This window comes from Telopea speciosissima, unplaced genomic scaffold (genome assembly GCF_018873765.1).
Source record: "Telopea speciosissima isolate NSW1024214 ecotype Mountain lineage unplaced genomic scaffold, Tspe_v1 Tspe_v1.0443, whole genome shotgun sequence".
NCBI classification, from domain to species: domain Eukaryota; kingdom Viridiplantae; phylum Streptophyta; class Magnoliopsida; order Proteales; family Proteaceae; genus Telopea; species Telopea speciosissima.
The window spans coordinates 1-25,095 of NW_025317779.1; the positions used below are offsets into that span (position 1 = coordinate 1).

Consider the following 25,095-nt stretch of genomic DNA (forward strand, 5'->3'; position numbering starts at 1 on the left):
ATGGTGACGCTATATGAGTGGATCGGACGTGGTATCTGCTCCAGGCATTCACTGCATCCCACTCGAAAATTGCGGCGACCTCATGGTTCTCTGCTAGCGTGCCGCGATCGATTGGAGTTGTTGCGGTGCTATGCGACTGTTTTTTTGTATTACCACTTCCAAAGCAGCGTCAGGCAAAGAAGACCACGATCAATCTCTCAGCGTGATACAAAATCTGAGGAGTCTCTCGGGGAGTATGTCAACAAAGTTCACCAAGGAGTCTTAGAAGTCGAGAGACTTAGGCGACCAGCCCAGCATGTTGCCTTGGTCAGCATCCGAGACATGGAGTTGATAAGGACCTGGCGCGTCATGAGACCAGAGGACTATGAAGGAGCCCCCTGGAGCGATACAACTTGAGGAGTTCATGCCACATGACCCGTCGAGATAGTACAAGCTCGGAAGAAGGCAATTGAAGCCAAGCGGGACAACAAGAGGTCAGCACGAGATGACCGTAAAAGAAAGTAAGTAGCTTCGAGATGAACGTGCCGACAAGAAAAGGGCGATCGCCCATCGAAGGGAAAGAGCGTCACGCCCAAAGAGGAGTGAGAGAGCGAGTGATACCCAGGAGTACACACCGCCGAACACCACCAAGTACCAAATTCTTATGCGATCTAGGACCATGACCTAGTTTGATGGCTATAACCCATGCTAGCAGGACTCGAGAAGCGCAATCCCAACAAGCACTGTCTCTTCCACAAGGACTACGGGCGTGACACGTAAGATGCTACCAATCAAGAGGGAGATAGAAGGCCTTATAAAGCAAGGATTTTGAACAAGTACGTGAAGGGGAGACGTGATGGCCGTTCGTGCCGGGAGATCGAGGACGTGACCGAGAAAGAGAACCGAGGGAAGAAAGAAGAGCGGACCAAGATAGGGAGAGAGACCGTGATCGATGAAAGAAGAGATGTAGCGAGCCCAGCCGACACAAGGGAGCCCCCATCCTCACCATACTTGGAGGACCGAGGCAAGAATCAACCGGAAGGCGAAGCCCATGCCAGGTTCACCGGGAGTAACACAAGCAAGTAAGATAACAAAGACCGAGACGGTGATCTCCTTCTGATGATGACTTGGAAGGTGTGAGCTTTCCACATGAGGACGCTCTGGTAGTATAGGTAGAGATAGCCAACCGACTCGTGCACGAGTGCCGATAGACACAGGCGTTCGTGGATGTACTCTCATGGAAGCCTACCGCAAGTTCGGATTCGAGATGATCAACTCAAGCCGAACCCACCTCCCTCCATGGATTCTCGCGCCCACAAGCCTCCATCAAAGGCACCATAGCAGTGCTGTTACCTTTGGAGAGCACCCCTCGACAGGTGACCATCATGGTAAACTTCATGGTCGTGTTCGTGGTGTCATTCAATACTCTTAGGCGACCTTCCCCGATAGCCCTTAAAGGTGTGGTGTCTCCACTCCACTGAAGATGAAGTTCCCTACTCGACAACAGAGTGGGGAAGTTCGAGGTGATCAAGAAGGCCAGAGACTTGCTATGCCATCTTTCGTGAAGAAGAACAATGGCAACACACAGGGGATGGCACTATGTCATAGAGAACCTGGTCAATGACCAGAGAGATGAACTCGACGTAAAAAAGAGGAAGACGGTAGTAGGACCTCATCCCTCGCCACTCAACAAAGACGACCCTTCCAAGGTCATACAGGTTGCCTCATTATCGAGCGATGAGTGGAAAGAAGAACTCGGGTATCTCCTCCGAGACTAACATGGATGTCTTCGCATGGTCAATTGCAGACATGCCCCTGTGCATACCCCGCATCCATAGCAAGAGGCACAGATTACATGAGACCCAACCAGAAGCCCCGTTCGGAGAAGAGAAGAAATTTCGCCTCGACCGACAGCAGGCAGCCATCAAGGAAGAGGTCGAGAAGTCGAGTGAGCAAGGTTCATCAAAAAAAAAGTTCCCTACCTAGCTCGCAAACGTGGTCATGGTACCAACCCAATGGGAAGTGGAGAATGTGTGTCGACTACTGGCGATCGATTGAACAAGGCGTGCCTAAAACGAGTACCACTCACCCAGATCGATCCGTCGATCGACACCACCGCCGAACATGAGATGTTGAGTTTCATGGACGCCTATTTCCGTTAACCGGGATCCTCATTGCATTTAGGATGACGAGTCTTACACCGCCTTCCGAACGGACTGAGGAGAACTATTAATTGCATTCATGTCATGCCGCTCAGATTAAGAATGCAGGGCCACCTACCGAGGATGGTCACTGTGGATGTTCGAGGAACAGATTAGGCACAACATGGAGGTATACGAGATGACATGCTCGTGAAAAGCGTCCAAGCCACCAACACCCACTGGACTGGAAGAAGTATTCGCTGTGGCCGAGAAGGAACCGTGATGAAGTCTAAACCCTGCGTAAGTGCGCCTTGGGGCGACGTTAGGAAAATTCTTGGGGTTCATGGTCTCAAGACGGAATAAGCCAACCCATCCAAGATCAAGGCCATCCAAGAGATGGCACTACCTGATGACAAATAGAAATACGTAGATGAATGGAAGGATTCGCTTTTCTGCTCGAGGTCACTGTCGGGAGACAAGCGCCCGCCATTCTTCAAGACGTTGAAGAACCTCCAAGTCCTAAAGACTTTACATGGGATGAGGAGTGCCAAAAAGCATTTCAAGAGTCGAAGGTGTACCTCGAGAATCCATCATTGCTTGGCGCCAAAACCTAACGAAGAGTTGCAAATTTACTTCAAGCGGACACATTCGTCTGCAGGTGAGCGTAGTGCTACTAAAAGAAGAGGGTAAGACATGAGACCCATCTATTATGTTAGCCATGTGTCTTGATTGATGCATAGACCAGTGCACACAATGATTGAGAAGGTAGCATGCATTTGCACTAGTGATCGCGGCTAGAAAGCTCGAGACCTTACTTCCAAGCCCATACCATCAGATCCCTCACTTCAACTTGCCATCAAGAAGCTGCACAAGCAGTTTATATCTCGGACGGTTGATCGCGTCTGGCGGTTGAGCCAACCGAGCTTAACACGACATCGTACCAAGCCAGAGACGGCCATTAAAGGCCAAGCTTCTAAGCGGACTTCGCCGCCGAACGCACCCTACCAGAGACCGAGGTAAAGCGAGGAACCAGAGGACTAAGATCGAGGATCTGGGAGATGATCGCGGATGGTGAGAATAACGCCACACCGAAGCGAGCCTGGTTTCATACTCACCGGACCCAAGGATTTCGAATCTAGTATGCTCTCCCGGTTCACCTTCCCAAAGATCCAACAACAATGGCAGAGTACGGCACTACCGGCTGGACTTTGGGTGGCTAAAGCCATTCAAGTCACGCGCATATCCATCCGGAGCGACCCACTAGTGGTAAACCAGTGAATGGAGAGTACGAGGCAAAGATAGATCGAATGGCGCCATACTTAGCACGTGCTCAAGAGTTTATCGGGGTTCATGAAGTTCGACATCGCTCGAGTTCCCTGTGGTCAAGAACGCCACCCGGCGTAATCGGCCGCTGCCAGCCAACAATGAACTCGTAAAACCCGGTCACAGCAAGTCGTGGAAATATTATACGAACCAACATACCAGGAGAAGCAAGTCAATGAGATTGAGGAAGGGCCTAGTCGGATGGACCCTATACTCAACTACCTACTAACGACATCTTACCGTAAGACAAGGTCAAGCAAGGAAGATAAGGATGATGAGAGCGCAGCACACCGTCTCCGATGTAGCACGTACAAGAGGGGGCCACAAAGACTACTACTACTCGGTGCCTAGGACCCAAGTGGGAGCCCAATATGCCCGGCGTAAGTCCAGCGAGGGGATCTATGGAAGCCACATAGGAAGACGACATCTAGCCTACAAAATCCTTCGACAAGGACTCCCATCAAGCCGAGAATGCAAGAGGAAGCAATACAATACGCCACGGCCGCGAGCAATGTCAATTGTTCGCCTAATACCCCATCTACCCGCCACCAAACCGACATCGATCCTCAACCCTATTCCTCGCTACGTGGGGGTAGACATCTCATGACTTCACAAGAAGATCAAAGTAACCGCGTAAGTACTGGTGGTCACCATCAACTACTTCACTATGTTGTGGTAGAGGCCAAACCATCGCCAAGATCACAGAGAATGAAATGGAGAAGTTCGTCCGTGATTTACATCATCTACAGTTCAAAGGTGCTAAAATCATAGTCTCCGACAATGGAAAGCAATTCAACAACCCCAAGTTCGAGCCTTAGTCAAAGCTACAACATTGACTATCGGGCATGTTTCTGGTAACATACCCACAAGCCAATGGTCGGTGGAGGTCACAAACCGAACCCTACCGGATGGCATAAAGAAAAACTAGAAGGAGCCAAAGGGAAGTGGGTGAAGAACTACCGAGTGCCCTGTGGATATATCGCACCACAAAGCAAGAACACCCACAGGAGAAAGCCCATTCCGCTGGCATATGGCACAAAAGCATTGGCACCGCAGAGGTCCTCGCCATGTCCCACGCAGTACTACACTTCAATAAGAGAACCTATACAGATGGACTGGGAGCCAACCTAGACTTCCCCGGATGAGGTACGAGAGAAGGCATTATAAAGAACGTGGGCATATCAACGCCAACAGCCAAGTACTACAATGCCAGGGCGAGAAAGGCTATTTCATCGGGGGGACCTAGTACTAAGGAGGGACAAGTGCATCGCAGCCTGGGAAGGAAGGGAAGCTATCTCGCTAACCTGGAAGGACCCTACATAGTTTCCAACAGATACATCCAGGAACATACCGCTTGAAAACTCCGAGGGACAAGAAGGTAGACTGCACTGAACTCGAACACCAAGAAGTACTATCAAGTAGAAGCTAATAGCAAAGCAGAGCAAAGAACACCACCAACAATGCAGCAAAGAAAAAATAGTAGTTGTGAGCAATGTAACAAAGAGTAGTAGCAGTGAGCGTGAGATGGCATCACCTGCTTCAAGAACAATTTAAAATTTTTTATCAAGTAAAGAGTTGGTTTCGAAATACTCGCTCTTCTACTACTCGACGGGATCACCGCCCCCTCACCAAGGCCCATTGCCACCTAAGTCCGTCCGCTGGCGTTATGCCAAAGGCGTTATGCCACCAAGGTCCAGGACCACGCGCGTTATGCCACCAAGGCCCGCTGCCACCAAGGTCCGTAGACCACCAAGGGTTATGCCACCAAGGTCCGTCGACCACCAAGGCGCATGCCACCAAGGCCCGTAGGGGCCACCAAGATCCGTGGACCGCCAAGACGTGGGAACATCATTAAAGATTACGTACCACCGAGGATTACAAAGGTAAGAGAACCGTCAAGGCAACAAAGATCACATATACGCAACATCCACATCAAAAAAGATAAAAAGTCAAGTGCATACAATCCAAAAGAGATCACAATCCAAAGTTCAACATCCAAAAAACCTATCAACTCAGGGTGCATCGACGGAGGGGCGTGCATCCGACCCAAACAGGGACATCATATCAGCCTCAGCAGGCGAGCAATACTCTCCTCCTGGCAAGACCACCCCTCCTCCATCGCCACAACGTCGCCTCCCCGGAGAAGCACGAGCCATAGCCGCAGCAGGGTGCAACAACGGGCGACCTTCGGGAACCCTGAGAAGTCATAGTCGTGGGTCGCTCTGAACGCGAACCGCCAAGTCTCTGATGTCGGCATCATATATCTCTTGGTCAGACTTGTAGAAGTATGCAGCGATCTCAGGAGACTTATGATAAGCCGCCACTACTCGCTCCCAACCTCGGGACACCTCAACCTCACGACTCCGTCAAAGTGCGAAGCTCCTCCTCAGGGCACGAACTCTAGATGAGCTTTCGGCAGCAGACGCCACCCTCGAGCTCCTCACCATACCTCCTCTCCTGTGCCACGGCCTCCTCCCGGTGACCTTATGCCCCCGAAGCTCCTTCTCCAAGCCCCCGAAACTTACGATTCAGTTGGATCTCTCGAAAGGCATAGCTCTCTGTGCAAAGCCCAGCCTCGTGACACGATGTTGGACCTGGCAAGCAACATAGCCACAAAAATCATCCCAACTTCCCAAGTACAAGAGTAATAACAACACCAAAAGCAAAAGAGTAAGAAGCACAACTCACAAAAGCCATGTCCTGGTAGAGGGACTGTGTTAGGAAGGCGTCGCTAAACCCCTACAGGACCGAATGCTCACCGGGAAGCCTCCCCATATCCAGCCACTCACGGTATACACCGCGATCGGTCAACGCCGCTTCCTCCCGAAGATCCCAAGGTAGCACCAAAGGGGAGGAGGTGGGCGGATCGTAGCAACAGCGTCAGAAGAAGAGGAGACCACCCCTTTACCTCTAGAAGGGGGTGGAACAGAGGATCCAGGAGCCGTGACAGTATGAGACAACCGTGGAAGGATAACCCGCAGTCCAGACCTTACCGAGCCAGGGGGGTCAGGGCCTCCCTTCCGCTTAGTCCCAGTGCCCCTTTAAGGAGAAGAAGCAGAACTAGAGGATCAGCCAGAAGAACCAACCCCAGTGGAGCAACTGAGTACTCCTCTTCCGCAACCGAGCGAAAGACACTAAGATCAGTCGAATATCCACTATACCGCAACATACAATCAAGGAACATACAACAAGTCGATAACAGTATTGCCGTAAGAAAAGTATATAAGCAAATACTAAAGAAGCCAAACGTCTTACCTGTGACTCAACTTCCAAAGGCATGTTAAGGCCTCGAATCCAAATTGATGAGATTTACTTAACGGGTCGCATCCTCGACATCGCCGGAAGGAGTCGCGCCAAAATCGCTCAACTCAAGAGGGGCGGTTCACCCTCGACATCAATAACCTCCTGTAGATCGCAAGGCACACGGGGACTATGGCAAAAGGAAGCGGTCTCTCCAATACTTCACCGAGTCGGTGATCCCCACTGCAGAGGATCGAGAGCGACTTGAGCGACTCCCTAGGGAGACGACAGCGAGTGGTAACACCCCTCTTCCCCCTTCTACAACACATGAAGTAAGAGAACAGGGAACGATGGCGACAAGCCCCATCCGAGCGAAGAACACATAGAAGCCCAAAATGACACGCCAAGAGTCGGGCAACACCGCCTCAGAGTGAGACCCCAGTGCTCCAACACCAACTCCACAAAGCGGGAGATGGGGAAACAAAGACCATGAGCGAAGATACGGTAGAGGCAGCACCTCATCCGCTCGAGGGGAGTAAGTGTTGTCATCGTGACCAAGGACGCAAGCACGACCTCGTGAGGGTATATGGTACTCCCAACAAAGTAATGCCGAGTCCGAAGAAGTCAAGATGCTAGGAATATGAGCCAACTTGCTCCTAAGGTCACCGATCAAGTAGAAGCTCCTGAGGCCTCACGACCCCGCAAGGGCCGGACCTCCGTAAACCTCCTCCCCATCACTAGCAAAGAAGGGGAAGACAAGGAAGAAGTATCCGCGGGGATGACGACCCCGAAGAAGACTCCTCAGTAGATCCAACAACGACCGTAGTCGGATCAAAGTCATCAGATGAAGACATGGACAAACAATGAAACAGACTGACTACTTACTCAAAGCAACGACCTCCCAAGATCAAGCAATCGATGAGAAGAGAGGGATGCCCACCTGCAACCACCAGGGCCGAACCAATCAAAAAAAAAAAAAAAAAAAAGAAAAAAGAAAGGAACATACCAGGAGCAAACCAGAGGGACATGGACTCAGAGGGGCGCGGATCGAGAGGGTGCGAACTAGGGGGAACGGATCGAGAAGGGCGCAACCAGAAGGGCGCGGATCGAGAAGGGCGCGGACACTTGGGCGCCAATCAGAAGGGCGCGGACCAAGCTGGGCGTGGATCAGAGCCCGGTGCAAATCGAGAGAAGCGTCGACCGGCGGGCTTAGATCGTGGATGGCGAACAATGGGCAAGCATCAACCAAGGCAAGCTAAACACAGATCAACAAGCAAGCAGTACAAGCACAAAGCCAAGGCCAAATACTAAGTCACGCGCTCAAGCAAGCCAAGTCAAAGCTGAAGCCAAGAGGCGTCAAACACGCAAAGGGAGAACACTACTTACTACGACTCCAAGAACAAACACATGGGGGGCACAATGAATAGTAACCAAACTCAATGCCAAGCCAAAGTGGAAGATGCAGAAAGCAAAGAGAGCAAAAACAAGAGAGAGAGGAAGAGAAATGGAAAATGTGAAAAGGAAGAATGAGACGAGCATATATATCTACAAAAAAAAAAAAAAATGGGAGGGGAGAGGTTTGAACCCACAACCTCTCCCTCACCAAGCAATTCACAAGCACATCCTCAAAAAAGAAATTATTCGCAGGAAACCCCCTAGTGGGTACAAGTACGGAAGGATACTCTCTTGAGCACTGCTCCAAGAGAGTGGGGGGCAAATGATGAACTTAAATTCACACCAACCAATCAGAGGTCGTCACGTGGCACGACCTAAGAATGCGGGCCAAGATAGAGTCGGGGAAGAACCGACCGCAGATGCCAACCACCAACGCCCACGGGCGCCAACCCCCTTGGGGGCGCGGACCTCCCCGGGTGCCAACCCCCCTTGGGGTGTGGACCTCCTTGGGCGCCAACCCCCTTGGACGACAGCTCCCTCGAACACGTCATCCCTAGGCACAGTCTCCCTCGAACACAGCAGCAACCACCGCCATCAACAAGACACAGACCGCATCACCAATGACTCTAGGCCACCGCTTATCAAGTCACGTAATCTGAACGGACTCATATACTAGGAACCTCACCTACCACATAAATGAGGTCTATCCACCAAGGATGCTAAGTCTATCAGGACACTACTTCTTACAAGAAGACGACTACTAGGTCTACCGTGACACGACGTCTCACAGGAAGACAACCTATCAAGGATAAGCCCTGCTACTCAGGGACTCTATCACCTACGGCAAACACTCTACATCGACTAGGACTCTCCACACCGCCATACGCTACTATAAAAGGCAAGGTACACAACCCCATCAAGGGACATCTTAACTCAACTTGAATACTACTATTCATTTGTTTGCTCAGAGAGATCTAACTTAGGCATCGGAGAGTCCTAGGCCGGAACCACACCGGTTCTCCTTTGTCACCCCAGGGTCTTTTGCAGATTACGGCACTCGAAGGACCGCTGAGCGATTTCTTGACGCAATAGTGGGTATTCTCTACGATGGTGCACGGAACATCAAGGTGAAATAAGGAAGGTGGACCTTTCTGATGTTGCAAAACATGTTGATGGATATGCCTCGAAAACAACACTTCTTTTATCCTACTATTACACGCCAGTCTTTCCTCCCCACTCATAAAGTTACAGTCTGACTGTCTTCCTAGAGATATGTGCCACCCAACATTGAGATAAATACAGGGGCATCTTGGGTTCATTACCTAACTCGAAGGAGTAGAGTTGTTTTAAGAGTAGGAGAGCTGATGCAATTGCACGATAGGGCCTAACATATTTAAGGATATTTTGTAATTAATGTTTTTTTTAACTATATAGTAGGAGGTTTGATTGAGTTTCTATTTCTTCTTGTTATTTTATGTTTTTGGAGTCTTATAAGAAGTTGTAATCACCCATCGATGAGATAGTTTTGAGAACAGAATAGAAACTTATTGGGTACTGTTTGCGTGAGACTGGTAGCAGACGAGCCGAGGTCCTCTTTGTTCCACCCTCTACATCTGGTTGATACTTTCTCATCAGGTCAGATCTCCTTAAGCCTTATTTTGTTCCTTCTCTATACCTCGGTATCTTCTTCCTTTCCCTTTATTTTCTTCTTTCCCCAGGTATTCTGGTTCTTATTCTTTCCAGCTCCTGTACTGGCAATAAAGTGATCAAAGAAGAGTTCATTGGAACTCTTCCAGAACTCCAATTGACCTGAGATTTTGGTTGAGGGTAGGGCTTGCATATGCAAACTAAACCCTAGAATCTCATATCTGAAAGCCCACTCTGTAGTTGAGTTGCAGAACAGCAACTATCGCTGGTTCCTGCTATACTGCCAGCCCTAACTTGCATAACTTTTTCTGCTTTATCCTCCTCCTTGCCTCCTTGGGTCTGTTATTGGTTTGGATTTGATAGGGACAGGACTTAACGAATCTAATCCTAAGTTTTCCTGTGATTTGGGCTCTTTGTAGAGAGGCTGGAATGCTGGATCAATCGCAAGGTGATCCCTCCATCGCTGGATTAGTGAGCTAGAAGAAAACTTCTTCTATCAATAGTGAAGATCTTCTTTTTTGGTATTTACAAAAAAAAATCCTTCCTATTTTAGTTGGGTTTCATTATTCCTCCCTTCTGAAATTCCAGAACAACCCTCCCTTTGTAACTTTAATTTCCATCAAGTCATTATTATCCTCCTTTGGTTTTGAATTTTGGAATAATTACAGTATCACCACTGCTTTCTTATAATTGGATTTTATTTGCTTTCATGAGCCCATAGCGACCTATAACCAGGGCTATTGAACCCTAGGTTGCACCAATATATGATAAATTCACAAGATGCCCCATTGTTTAACAACAAATAGTTTTATTCCCAACCCCATGAATCCATATTTTATGGCAGCAAATTCCCCTTTCAACAAAAAATTAATATCTATTTAAAAATGATAAGAAGCAGATCATACAACAATTGGGATTCCAATTAGTGCATCAACACTGACCAAAAAACCAGCTTCACCTTAATAGTGATCTTGGAACCACATCGTCACATATGAACATAAAAATATTGTCCAGTTGTCTATAAAGTTTCCTATTAATATTATCAGACCAAAAGGTGACCCTAAAAATATAAGTTTTAGAAACCCAAAAAGCAGAAGCTGATGTTTTGATGTGAATTTTAGAACACATTAGATAAGTGATTGCAAAGGAAAGTATGTAAGCTGTATATTGCAATAAGTACCTCATTTTCCGAGAGATATCCGTCAGGTACAAGGAATCCATCTTCACTTCCATCTTCATCATCAGCTCTTAGATTCCCTTCCTCTACACTTTCCTCCTCATCATCTTTATCACAATCAGAAAGGCTTTCCCCAGGTTCCTCCTGCACAAGGAGAACATTATGTGCTCAATATCTTAAATGCAGGGAATTTAGCTAATGAGAATCATAAATTAACCACACAAAAATATCACTAATACCTCTTCCCACTCTTCCTCACTGTCGATATCATAATCCAGATCCGGGTCCTTCTTAAAAGGGTGACGAGGTCCAACAACATAACTAAAAAGCAAATAATTCAGTATCAGATTATATATATATACACATATATAGAGAGCGAGAGAGAGAGGGAGAAGGGGATCCATGCTACAGTAGGATAGACACCAAAGATGGTGCACTTGCAAGAAACTGGTACTCACAAGTCACTGGTTCAAACCTAACAGATCATCTATAGCAATAAATTGAAGTCTATATCCTCTACGAATCTAACTGTCTAGCCTATCACACCGCTTTCTCAATACAAGATCTCCCAAATGAGCCCTATCCAACCCATTGGATGTACTGTTTCTGCCCTCAACATAGAGCATGATGCTCTATATTCCTCAACAACCAATACTCTCCTGTACTAAATACAAATCAGAAAAATAGAAGAGATGAGGCAGTGAAGACTGCCCCAATGGGGCCTAGGAAGAATTTATTTGGGGCCATAGATAGGTTTTATATGGGCCTTGGGCTACTTGCTTATGGGGTTAATTTTGTAATGGGTCTAAATTATAAACCTATTAAGTGGGGGTAAATTGCACGAGATTAGTTCATTAGAGGAGTTAAGAGTAAAATTATGATACTTAAAAACCGTCTAAGAGTTTTGTTTGAGTCAATTTAGTAAGTCAGTGTGAGTGATTAGGAGTCATTTTATGAGTCTAATTAAGAATTTCAAGATATATTTATATATCCTCCATCAATTAGACATGATTTGAGGGGGGGAAATTTAGTTTTCTTCATAGTTTTGGTGTTGATGAGCTGTTCATAAGAGACTGGGTTTTCCAGATCTGGTAGACTGATCTTTTCTTCTACTTTTAGTCCTGATGACTGAGATCAAATGCTTTTTTTCCTAAACTCTTCTTCTTCATATTCTTCAAGCATATCCTTCTTATCTCTCTCTTTGAACATATCAATTTCACAGTTTCTATTGTTTCCTACTGAATATTGTTTCTAAGATCAAATATGTGATTTAGAATCATACTTGACTCAAATTTGAACATCTTCTTAGATCATCAAAATCTGAATTGTTTCCTCAATTCTTGCTTCTAGCTCAAACAGTAAGCAAGTGAGGAATCATCTATAATTCCAGATCTGATTTTCAAGATTTTATATCAGTTGATAGATCAGATTACCCTCTACAGTCATCCAGATTTGTGGTCTAATCTGATTGTTGGTCTTGAATTATTAAATTTCTCTAATTTTCCATCTATTCTACCCATAACCTGACTCTATCAACTTCTATACTTTCCTAGTTGCAGCTCTTGTTTCTAGATCCATTCTAGGACCTTGAACTGCATTATTTAGTATCAGAGCCAAAGCTAATGTCCCCCATTCATTATGGATCCTCAGTTAATCGAGCAGATGATTAGTTGGTGGACGATATGAAATATGTTTTGGTAGGAGAATGCAAAACAACATCAAAAGTGGCACAAGAAATGTGATGAGTTTTCTACCCGATGGAATAATCCTCAAGCAATCACAACGAAGCAACAAGAAGATCCAAGGAGACTCACCAATGAATGACAAAGAAGATCTGATGGAGAACAATCTGATTGAAGATGTGCATGACAATCCAATTGAGATTGACAATATTCAAGAAAAGATTCCAGTTGAGACCTAATTTGACTCATACGCTATAACGTCTAGGCGACCCAAGGCGTTGGAGGGGCCCTGGACACAAGGTGACCAAGGCGCCCGCTTAGGAGAACAAGGTATCCAAGGTGACCAAGGAGCCTGGACACCTAGGCAACGCCTTGACAACTATGATTTGACAGTGTTCCTATGGTAGAAGATCTTCAAAAGCAGGCTACAATTGAAGACTTCCTGCAGTCAAGAACTCTGTTGAAGAAAACCAAATTGCGATCATCCCAACAGATTTCCAGAATGCATAGATTTTGTTCCACCTCAAAAATTCTTTAATAACAAGGTTCTAATGATCGCTGATTTTGTTTGGGATCATAAGCGACTAATCATGAACGCCTATCAAGTGGAGATGATTCTTCCCTACTATAAAACTTGAGGATGAGTTTTTTTCCAACACCAGGGGAATTAATGCAATTTTTGGGCCTTGGGCTACTTGTTCATGGGTAACAGACTCAAAATATAAGCCTATAAAGAGAGGGTGAAGCCACTACACGAGATTAGTGTTTTAGTTAAAGGAGTTTGAGTGATTTGGATACTTGACGGCTGTATAAGGTTCTGTTCCTATATACATGTATACATCCCCCCCCCCCCAATCAATTAGATATGATTTGAGTAAGAGTTCTGAAGAGTTTTTGTGCTACTGAGCAGTGCATATGGGACTAGGTTTTCCACACCTGGCTGACCCTTTTCCTAACCTAATTCTGATCATATCCTGCAATCAGATGCTTTCTGTCATTAATCCTCTTCTGCATATTCTTCAAGAATATCTTCTGCTTCTACTGTTTCTTCTTCTCTGTCTCTTTGAGCATATCTATTTCACAGTTTCTATTGTTTCCTGCTGAATATCATTTCTGAGATTTAATCGAAGATCCAGAATCATCCTAGACTCAAATCTACTTCTTAGATCTGATGATCAAAATCTGAATTGTTTCTTCGATTCTTGCTTCTAGTTTAAACATTAAGCAAGTAAGAATTTCAGTTCTGGTTTTCAAGATTTTATATCAGTTGATAGATCAGATTATCCTCTGCACTTGACCAGATTTTGTTTTAATCTCATCATTGGTATTGAATTATTAAGTTTCTCCTATTTTCGGTATATTTTGTCCATAACATGATTCTATGGACATCTATAGTGATCCTGGTTGTAATTCTTGCTGCTAGATCTCTTCTAGAACCTTGAAAAGGGAGCTTACCTTTTTTTAGGGCATGTGCCATAGAATGCTGGCCTATGGCTCTTGTCAAACTGCAAAAGTTTCAGAGCTCTAGTATGTTTCCGGATGTCAGTTGGAGGATCATGTGCATTATCACGACCAGATCTATCATCAGAGACTGTTTCTTCCCATCCATTTACAAGCTTGTCTAGCTCATCACCACATTCCACTCCTTTGTTAGAAGTTAGCTTAAGTTCCTTGATCAACACTCTCTTAGGCTTACACCGGACACCCCAATGCTGGGATCTGTTGGAATGGCAAGAATGACGCAATTGACACCAAGAACTCCGGTGTGACCTGCAATGCATGAATAGAGTTCAGGAAAATGAAGAGTATGGATTCGAAATTTTAAAAAGAAGAAAACAAAGCAAAAGAGTTCAAAAATTACTTGAAAAGTTCAACGGTACTTATCCCATCTTTCAAAGATAGGGCATTATCCATAGACAAAGTTACAGCATTAAGTGTTTCATCCTTCTTCCAGAAATGATCATAAGCAGTTGCTTTTGTTGAAGAATTTTCATCTTGTCTAGGTGAATTATTCTTTGTGTTTTTAAGAAAGCGTTCCATCATTGAAGCCTGCTTTTGCATGGCAAGTTGCTTTTTTAATTCAGCTTCTTCCTTTTCTCGGCGTCGTTGATCTTTCTCCGCTTCCTCCAGCTGCCTCTTCAACTGTTTCTTCATTTCAGTTTCTTCTCTCTCACGGCGCCTTTCTTCTTTCTCTGCCTCATCCTGCAACCGTTTTAATTCCTTTTCCTGCAAGGGAGGAAGAAAAAACTATTAGGGAAAGTCTATGTGTGTTAAGTGAACGAACTTGACTCACATCTGAAAGAATAAATTGATACATAGGAAATGGATCACCTAGATAATCTGGATATAAGGGAAATCCCTGCCTTATCCATGGTATCAGATACATTGGAACTATGTATTAACTACTAAATGCCAAGGAGGATCGAAACTAACAAGGCAAGGTGTAATCCAAAAGAGGGGATTGAGTATCCTATTTGGGATCCTTGCTGCTCTTCTCTATTATTATCTATAAAAGCAACCCAAGGGGGCAGACTAAGCCCACAATTTGTCTAAAAAAACATATCTGTTGCAGCTTTCTAGCTCTCCCATGGAGAATCCTTGGTGCGTAAGGGGCTGGTGTTCGATCCAGTCAACTCCTTGCGGTTGGAAACCTGGGAGGCTGATTCATGCTTGTGTTCTTCATCCTACCACTGTTCTAATGCTGTTAGAAGACTCTTCTCTTCAACCGACTCCCTCTAATTAAGTTCAGACACTCAAAACCTTGTTAGTTTCTAATTCTGCTCCAACCTTCTAATTTGTTCCCTTACTCCCCAGCCCAAACCAGCCATCAAACCAACCCCATCTTTTGATAGAGTTTTATACCCACCAAGAGAGAGACTTGATCCAATTTGCAGGCCATTCTAACCTGCTGATCTCCTGTTATCAGAAAACTCCCCCTATTCTGTCCTAGCTCGATTTAACTCAGCTTTGAAATCGATAGAGAGTTTTATTGTTGCTGTTTATGTATTGATTTGTCGTACTGATCCACTAAATGTTTCAGATCTATTTTCAATATATAATTAATTCTTACACTGCTGTTCTATTCTATTTTCTGTTTTATATCCCTACTACTGTCACCGATTGCATATCCTTACCTGTGTTACTGTTCTGCTGGTTAGAATACTTTCAGATTGTCTCGTTTATTCTGCTTCCATTCCATCCTAATATTTCAACTTTGTTTCATTCCCTTAATCCATCAGACTTGTTATAATCTGAGATTTCATTAAGGTTGACTCATTCCCTGGTTTAAGATCCTGTTTCTGGGACTGTTTGAGGCCTTTCAAATTAGTCCTACATTATCCTACACCCAATTAACTCAAGGAATTCAACTTTCATCTGAATATTCGAATTCTGACACTGGATTTTTTTCAGCAAATTATTTTTGAAAAATACAGAAAGTTTGATAAAGGCAAAAACTATGCCTCAGTTTTGCTCGTGGACTGCTAACTAATGTGGAAATAGTAGACTGATCGTGATACTCAAATACCAAGCTTGACCAATTTTAATAGGTTTTAGGTATTTTTCCTCTAAAGTTCACCAGTTTATTTTCATGGTCTGCAACTTTTGCAGTAGTACCTGTAGTTGTGCACTAGTCTTCTATGCAACAAGGACTCAGAGACAGGCCATTTTTCCCAAACAAATACAGTTGTCAAACACAGCACCTGCTATGAAAACCATATAGGCCTACAGTGTCTGCCATGTTCATGAACACAGGCTAGCCAACATGGCGGACTTTGAAAAATGAAGTGGAAAGGTATTGTGAATCTTTCTGTCTCTGGAGTAAGTGACTTGGGTAGTAGATTTGGCCCATAACATGCACGAGTTTGTGGTTTTTGAGAATCCACCCTGCCTCACCTTTCAACTATTTTGCTTAAATCTTAAGTTTCCCTTATTTTTTACTTCCAAAGCCCAACTACTCTATAGCCATGGGATTTTACATTCTTCCCTTGCTTCTTCCCAATCAAATCAATAATTCAATGTTCATTAGAAAAAGCAGCCCGCTTATAAGATTCCGTTGCGAGTGATTCTTTTAGACATTTTCCCTTCATTTCTAAACCCATATTCACTGTGTATTCTTCCTACTCTTCAATTGTTTTACATTTAAAATTTGTGGAGTTCATATATTGCACAAAATTGGGAATTACGCTCCTGAATGCAATGAGATCTTGTTTGGTAAAAATATATCTGAACTTCTCGGGCACAATTATGTTGCGCATTCTGCAAAAACATTCCATACCCATTTTTAAGCATGAGAAAGACAACAGTAAAGCAAATAAAGCTCATTGGAAGCCTTAAAACAGATTGCAGGTTACTTATATTCACTCCACACCCAATTCCAACTTCCTGATCTATAAGTTGAGATCGTGAATCCAAACACTTAAATTTTATTCAAAATGCCAGATTCATTAACGTTGTATGCATAATATCTACACCTAGTTTATTCAGTTCTCTGTTCCTTCTTGTGATAAAGACAATTATTAGATCCACAATTATATAAGCAGCTAACACCAGTGATTTTTCCAAATTTGGGAATTCAGCCACAGTGAATTAAGAATGAATATGGTGAGTCTAGCTGTGCACAAGTATGATGAATGATGCAAGTACTGACCATACAGAAAACAGATGCAGCTACAACCAGATAACCATAAGGATAACAAAATTTTAGCACTTACACTGTGTAACTTCTCCTTCTGAAGTTCACGCTCCATTCTTTTCTTCTCCCTCTCAGCTTCTCGCTTATTTCTCTCCAATCCCCTGATTAGCTCTTTCTCTTTTAGTTTAGCATCCTTTTCAGCCCTACAATAGCCAATAAAAAAAAATTAACAAGAATGTTCCATTAAAGCCCTACATCCAACCTTCAAAGCCAGTACAAGTACATACATTTCAGCACCATTCTTCTGCACCATGTTTTCCACTAATAAGCGAATTTCTGCTTCATTTAATGCTTTACCAAGCTTTTCCGATGCTTTCATCAAATCAGTTCTATAGTTCTGGTAGCTTTCTGGCACTTGCAATGCCAATACCATTGCTGAAAAATGCCTCATATATTAGTAACCATTATCCACTCTTTCTTTTAACAATAGCAGAACCTAAAAAGAGAAACATTAATCATAATGGGAGACACCATTTTCCCTGTGTCATACATATGACAAATCAGATTAATTAATTCCAACCAAGTGCGACCCACTAAACATTCTTATTTATGATCCTCACCATCCACAGTCCAAAATATAGATTTACATCCCTTTTGACAACTCCATATTTCTTTTGCAAGTCTTAAAATGATAATGTTTAACAGGTGAGATTTTCAGGGTAAACTGAAGAACAAAAATTACTGATGCCACACAGTGGTTGATAGTTCCCCTACCATTCCCATGCACAAAGATACTTGTAAAACAAAGTAGAGAGAACAACCACCTGTTTGGCAAAACTTTAATTTTTCCAACAATAAAAAGAAAAGGATAATTCCTATATGCATACAAACTTAAAGCAGTGCAAGTCACAATGTCAGAGGAATAGAAAACACAGTTTAGAGTTCCTGCGACTCAAAGATTTACAGAAAAGAATTTCCAATTAATTTATGGTAACACATTTTTAAGAAACAATCTTTTTTCCATATAAGATAATTGAAAGTTCTCCATTGACTCCAAACAGTGTACGGCATATTTGTGGTGACTGGACCATAATTAATTCTATGAAGAATTGTACTCAAAAGAGAGTGGACCTCGGTGCAACGGTAAGGTTGCTCCATTGCGACCTAGTGGTAGTGGGTTTGAGTCGGGAAACAGCATCTCCAAGAAGCAGGGATAAGGCTGCGTACATTATGACCCTCCCCAGACCCCACAGTGGCGGAAGCCTCGTGCACTGGGTACGCCTTTTTTTAAGAATCTTATTCAGATGGTCTAGAGACTAAAATTAAATGTTGTCATTCAACAACCTTAAAATAGTCGATGCTAAGAATAATAAAATCAAACAGAAGACAGTCAATAAGAGAACCAAACCTATATCCATTAAACGGGCTCCTGTAAAGAAATGTTGGATTAAGGATTTGTCAATAATTTTACTAAGTTGTCAATGTTAATCTTTTCCAAAACAATTTCATCATGGGCCTTAAGTAAATAGACAAGCTGTTTAACTTCCTCTTTTATGGAAACTATCATCTTTCATTCAGCCATCCACACTTCTTTTTTTTTTTTTTTTTTTGGGGGTGTGGGGGGGGTTTAACTAAGTTGTTGTCTAGCTATCACTAGAGCTTTTAAAGGAAATAAATAAAGTATTGATATGCAAATACCCAGAAAAGTGGGATGTCTTTAATTAATTACACCTTCAAGTGTGGTTCAAAGGCAAACCCACTCTAGCTGTATTGAAATCAGTTTTACATAGAGTATCACCCATACAAGCATCTTTGGCTACTATGCTCAAAAAACCATCTTCCATCAGCTTTGGGAGATGAAAATTATGATCAAACAGCTGAATCCACTACTCCAATAGAAGGATCAACACCAAAAAAAATCCCCCACCCTGTCAGAAAAAACCTACTCTAGCCCATTTATTTTATTATATAAATTATAGTCCATCACTTCCAAACTTGTTAATTGAAAGACTTTACACACAAGTGAGACAAAAATATTAAGATGGAAAGTCACCTGCACATAACTATCATGGAGAGAACAAAAATGGAACAGCACAAAATGGTTCATGCATAACAAACTCAATCCCCCAAACGACTCTCATTAACTATTTAACCAAAAAACAGGGTAAACAATTAAACCCACAAAATATATTTATAGAAATATATTCAATTACCTGAAACAGCAGTGACCCTCTCATGAATTTTTTTCCGACAAGTACGTCTAATACTTAAAACCCAACGCTGGCTTTTTGGTATTAACTTTAGATCTCTCGTCTGGACCAAAAAAAATTTAAATAAAAACAAGCATCCAAACACAACAATCAACAAAAGCCCACAAAAGGAAGGGGGAATTACCTCCCAACACCAAAGGCATGTTTCAGAGTTATCTTCCAATACATCAGCATCGGCATTAGCAATCCCATACATTAATCTCTGCCCAACAGAAAGCACCGTACTTCGCACATATGCCAAAGTAATCCCATCTCTCATCTTAAGCTTTGCATAAATCTCGTCCACCAGTACAGAGAATGGAAGATCGCTTTCTTCAAGAAGACAAGCAATCATGGAACTACTTGAACAACCACCACCACTACTCTCGTGAAAACACACTTTTTGGAGTGAAATCTCCTTGAAATACTGACACAAACTATTTAGCTCTTGTTGTAACTCATGAATCCTGGATTCTCTATCGTCTTGGCTCACAAAGTCAGGGACCGAAAGCCTCTTTCGCTTCAGAGATTTCTTCACATTATTATCATGGCCCCCATCTTTCATTTCTAAATCTCTCGACCCATGAACGGACAAACTATCGACTACCATGTTCTCAACTATTCAAGACAAAGCAATCCGAATACCGAAAGACCCAAAATAAAGATTTCCACTTGGAGAAGTATGTTCAGATCAACCCCAAAAACCCATTGACCTAGAAAATCCAAGGAACAGGATCTAATCAAAAGATCAACCAAATCTGGATTTCAAGGGTTTTTTAGTGTGAATAGAAATCAAAATCGAATTTTGCTCAAAACCCGTCAAAACCTAGAGAAAAATCACCATTTCAAACTCGTGCTCAAGGAATTTTTTACTTTTAGATCTAAACCACGAAAGAGAAGATAAAGTCAGATTCGTAGCATTACCTAGGAACCAACCATCACGGCGACGTTTAGAGTTTTCTGTACTTCTGTTCTACCTTTTTTTTCTTAGTTTTCGTTTTTAAGATTTCCGACAAAGAGATGAACGAATGTGTCTCTTTACTTTTTTGTCTTCATCGTTATATTTCGAGCATGTTGTGATGTCATCGGACGGCTGATGGAGGGGAAAAGAAATGAAAGTTGTTAATAGATAATCGAACCTTACATTTAGACTTCCCGCCAACTGCAATTCTTTTGCCTCCAAGTGGACGTTTTACCAAAAACAATAGAAGTGGCGAAACGTTTTGTTTAACGCCCCCCGCCCCCCACCCCCCACCCCACACCCCAAAAAAACATAGCGGAACGTTTATAAGTTAAATTAGCAATGAGCTCCCTCGTCCCTATGCTCATTTATTTGTAGAATTCCTCGCCTCTCCTCTCCTCTCCTCTCCTCTCCTCTCCTCTAACATTCTCTCAACTTTCAAAGGCTATCTTTGGATACCAAGAAACAAAAAAACACGTACAAATTCTGTAGCAACAATCAAACTACTGCACATGCTTAGACGCACCGATGGTCATAAATCAACTAGTACTCAAGCATGTACAAATGTGCGCGGAAGAAGATGGAATCGTTCTTGAGGGATCATTATCACCTACAATTCTGACACCCTCCAATTCCCTACAATCCCACACATGGGAGTGAAATGACCACTTATCCATTGCCTTGGGAAGTGTGTCCAAGCAGTGGGTAAGTAGTCATTTCAGCCCGCATGTGAGGGATTGTAGGGGAATTGGAGGGTGTCAGAATTGTACGAGATAAAAATCCCGTTCTTGACCATCACAATTTTCTCGGTGCTTGATGCACATTGTAGTTATGGAAAATTCTTTGTTTGAATTTCAAAATTCACCTCATTAATGGTGAAATTGCCTTGAAAGTCTCGTGATTTTTGTATCACTGCCCACCATGGTTTTAGTAATCAGCATCGAGATCGGCATCGGTCTCGACCGATAATGATATGACAATGATTCGGATTGGCCCATATCAATTTGGATCAGATGGTTTTACCCTTAAATTTTAATAAAAAAATGATCTTATTTACATTTTTACCCTTGGACAGTACCCCTAGATCGATATCGTATTGGTCAGGAATCCGTATCGGTGGAGATTGATACCAATATGAATCGATAGATCCAATACCAATTCCTCAAATCATGTTTCCAACAAAAAAAATCTCATTATGGAGATGAGAAAACTAAGATCGATCGAGAAAAAGAGGGAGATAATGTAACATTTTCATAAGGTGGGCTGGCATAGTCCCACTTTATTTTCACAAAATCGGTTTAGTTGTGTTGATGGGAGCTGCCTTAATGGTATGAATCCAGTTACTATGTGTGGACCTAAGGTATTGTTTCCTTAATGGGAAGGAAACCCTAGTTTCTATGCAGGGTTGGTCTCTACCCTCACCACTATAAATAGTTATCACTAGCCCATTAAGTGACTAACCTAAGAAAACCTAAAGTTGTGTGGAAGAGGGTAGACCTGACCAACACAGTTCGTGTGCGATAAGGATCGTCAAGAATTCAGCTTTCACAACCATGGATCCAGGTACCCAAGAACACCTCCGTAATTTTTGTATGTTCATTGATCTCCATGAATATTCCGCTTGTTTTATTCTTTCAATGGTATCAGAGCCTGATCATGATTGATCAATGTGGTTACAGTTATTAATTTTATTATTGTTGTGTGTGGATCAATTTAGCCGATAAAAAAAAAATTTCCTATTTTGGCATCGGCCATGGCCGAAACCATGGCTCCATGGCCGAATGTTCTTTGGTTTCAAATTTGTTTTTAGCAGCTGTTGCGTCAAGAAATCGTTCAGCGGTCTCTCGAGTGCCGTAACCTACAAAAGGACCAAGGTGACAAAGGAGAACTGGTGTGGTTCTGGCCTAGGACTCTCCGATGCCTAAGTTAGATCTCTCTGAGCAAACAGATGATAGATAGAATTCAAGATGGGTTTTTGGGGGTAGAGTACCTTCCCTTTTATAGTAGAGTATGGTGGTGTGGAGAGTCCCGGTTGATGTAGAGTGGCCTTCGTAGTTGATAGAGTCCCTGGGTAGCAGGGTTCCTCCATGATTGGTTGTCTTCCCGTGAGATGTAGTGTCCCAGTTGGGTTGTCGTTCTCAGCGGATAGATGTTAATATGTCGTCAGATATGGTGCTTAGTGTTTATGTCCATCTGGGACTGTACAGTTGATAGGCGGTGTTCTAGAGTTCTTGAGGAGGCGTACGTCCAGTTGACAACGAACAGTAACGATGGTGTTGGTCTCCTATCAGGATCCACGTCGGCGCCTGTATCCACGTGTGTCTGAAGTCCACGTCGGCGTATGCATGGAAGTCTGCATCCCAAGGAAGGTTGGCCCCCAAGAGAGGTCATCCCCCAAGGGGTTGGTGCCCAATAGAGGTCATCCCCACAAGGGGTTGGTGCCCGAGGGAGGCCATACCCCAAGGGTGCAGGTGGTCCGCGCTCGTGCTAGTTACTCCTTTGGTCCCGTTACGGTCCACCTCCTTGGACCAGACACGTGGCCGCCTCCAATTGGTCTTCATGAATCTGGGTTTATCATTTGCCCCCCACTCTCTTGGGTCAGAATGTCCAAGAGAGTAGATCCCGCATTCTCAGGGGGTTTGTTGCAAATTTGTGCTCATTGGAGGGTATGCCTATGAATCACTTGGTGAAGTGGGAGAGGTTGTGAGTTCAAGCCTCTCCTCTTACACCATTTCTTTTTACTTTTCTTTGTGCAGATATATCTTCTCCATCGCTCTCTTCCTTTTTCACTTTTTCATCCTTTCACTTTTTTGCTCTTCTCTCTCTTGCTTTTAGACTTTCACTTTTCTTCCTTAGAACCTTCTTCCATGTATGCATTTGGCATTTGCTTTTTTGGTGCCCCCCAAATGTTTGTCTTTAGGTGGCATTGCGCCTTGGTGATCTACGGACCTTGGATGGTCTATGGACCTTGATTGGTCTACGGACCTGGGTTGGTCTACGGACCTTGGTGGTCTATGGACTTGGGTGGTCTACGGACCTTGGATTGTCTACTGACCTTGGTGGTCTACGGACCTGGGTTGGTCTACGGACCTTGGTAGTCTACGGACCTTGGATGGTCTACGGACCTTGGGTGGTCTTATGGATCTTGGTGGTCTACGAACCTTGGTGGTTGATGGACCTTGGGTGGTCTACGAACCTTGGTGGTCGACGGACCTTGGTGGCCAATGGGCCTTGGTGGTCTACAGACCTTGGATGGTCTACGGACCTTAGTTGGTCGACGGACCTTGGGTGGACCTTGGTGGTCGATCGACCTTGGATGGTCTACGGACCTTGGGTGGTCTACGGACCTTAGTGGTCCCGGACCTTGGTGGCCAACGGGCCTTGGTGGTCTACAGACCTTGGATGGTCTACAGACTTTGGTTGGTCGACGGACCTTGGGTGGACCTTGGTGGTCGATGGACCTTAGATGGTCTACGGACCTTAGTGGTCTCTGAACCTTGGTGGCCAACGGGCCTTGGTGGCATTGAGTAGTAGGAGTAGACGGGTATATCTAAAATCAACTATTTACTTTAAATAAAATTTCAAATTATCCTTGAAAACTGTAATGCGATATACTATGTACCATGGTTGACATTTGACTACGCTACTGCTACTACTGGTGACTTTGTTGCTACTACTGGTTACTGCTACTACTGGCGGTACTGCTGCTGCTATTCTTACTGGTGGTGCTTCCTCAGATGCTCTGAGTTCCAGGCATGGTCTACAGGCGTATCGTCTACGGCCCTTCTCTTCTTATTATTATTTTTTTTTTGGGTAGATTTGGTCTTCGGCCATAGACACGTCCTTACTTGAATCTTGACCTCGACCCCTAGCGAACCTCAACTTCTGACCTCGGACCTCGAACCCTTGCGAACTCCAACCTCGAACCTCGTCCATGTCCATGGCCTGTCGCCTACGGCCCTTCTCTTTTTCTTTTTTTTTTTGTCGAATTGGTCTTCAGCCATAGACACGTCCTTACTCGAATCTTAACCTCGACCCCTCGTGAACCTCAACTTTGGACCTCGGACCTCAGACCTCGAACCCTCGTGAACTCCGACCTCGAACCTCGTCCATGTCCATGGCCTATCGCCTACGGCCCTTCTCTTCTTCTTTTTTTTTTGTCGAATTGGTCTTCATCCATAGACACGTCCTTACTCGAACCTTAACCTCGACCCCTCGCGAACTTCAACCTTGGACCTCGAACTTTGTCTATGTCCATGGCCTGTCGTCTACGGCCCTTGGTCGTGGCTTTTTTTTTTTTTTTTACTAACCCAATTCAGCCACAGACACATCCTTACCCAATCCTTGACCTTGGACCTCGGACCTCGACCTCTTGCTTTCTTTGCGGTCATCCGATGCCGACCTCTTGGTATCCTGTGGCTTGGCTTCAATTCCCTTCTTCCGGGCCTGTAGTACCTCGGCCATGTTGGCGAATTCGTTACACCGCTCCAGGAGCTCCTTCATGGTCTTAGTCTCATGACGTGCCAGGTCCTTGATCAAGTTAAGGTCCCTGATACCCCCAGCCAAGGCTGCATGCTGGGTCTGATCATCTAAGTCTCGGACCTCCAGGGATTCCTTGGTGAACCTGCTGACATACTCCCTTAGGGACTCCCCAGGGTTCTGTATCAC

General features: G+C 44.1%; 1 protein-coding gene across 1 annotated transcript; it reads right to left on the reverse strand.

Moving 5' to 3' along the window:
• Positions 1–10,827: 10,827 nt before the first annotated feature.
• Positions 10,828–20,117, reverse strand: LOC122648090 (chromatin assembly factor 1 subunit FAS1-like). The gene is made up of 8 exons (XM_043841352.1): positions 19,612–20,117; positions 19,431–19,530; positions 17,505–17,652; positions 17,297–17,420; positions 14,446–14,810; positions 14,040–14,354; positions 11,142–11,223; positions 10,828–11,046 (listed from the first exon to the last, which is right to left on the reverse strand). The coding sequence occupies exons 1-8, from the start codon at positions 20,074–20,076 to the stop codon at positions 10,843–10,845; spliced, it is 1,803 nt and encodes a 600-aa protein (XP_043697287.1). The 5' UTR covers positions 20,077–20,117; the 3' UTR covers positions 10,828–10,842.
• Between the last annotated feature and the right edge of the window lie 4,978 nt (positions 20,118–25,095).

Excerpts from the sequence above, each read along its gene's own strand:
- LOC122648090 (XM_043841352.1), bottom strand. The coding sequence starts at position 20,076 with ATGGTAGTCGATAGTTTGTCCGTTCATGGGTCGAGAGATTTAGAAATG. Across the intron at positions 17,653-19,430 it reads GAGGGTCACTGCTGTTTCAG|CAATGGTATTGGCATTGCAA; the intron begins GTAATTGAATAT and ends GGCATTTTTCAG. Across the intron at positions 17,421-17,504 it reads CAGAAGAATGGTGCTGAAAT|GGCTGAAAAGGATGCTAAAC; the intron begins GTATGTACTTGT and ends TGGCTATTGTAG.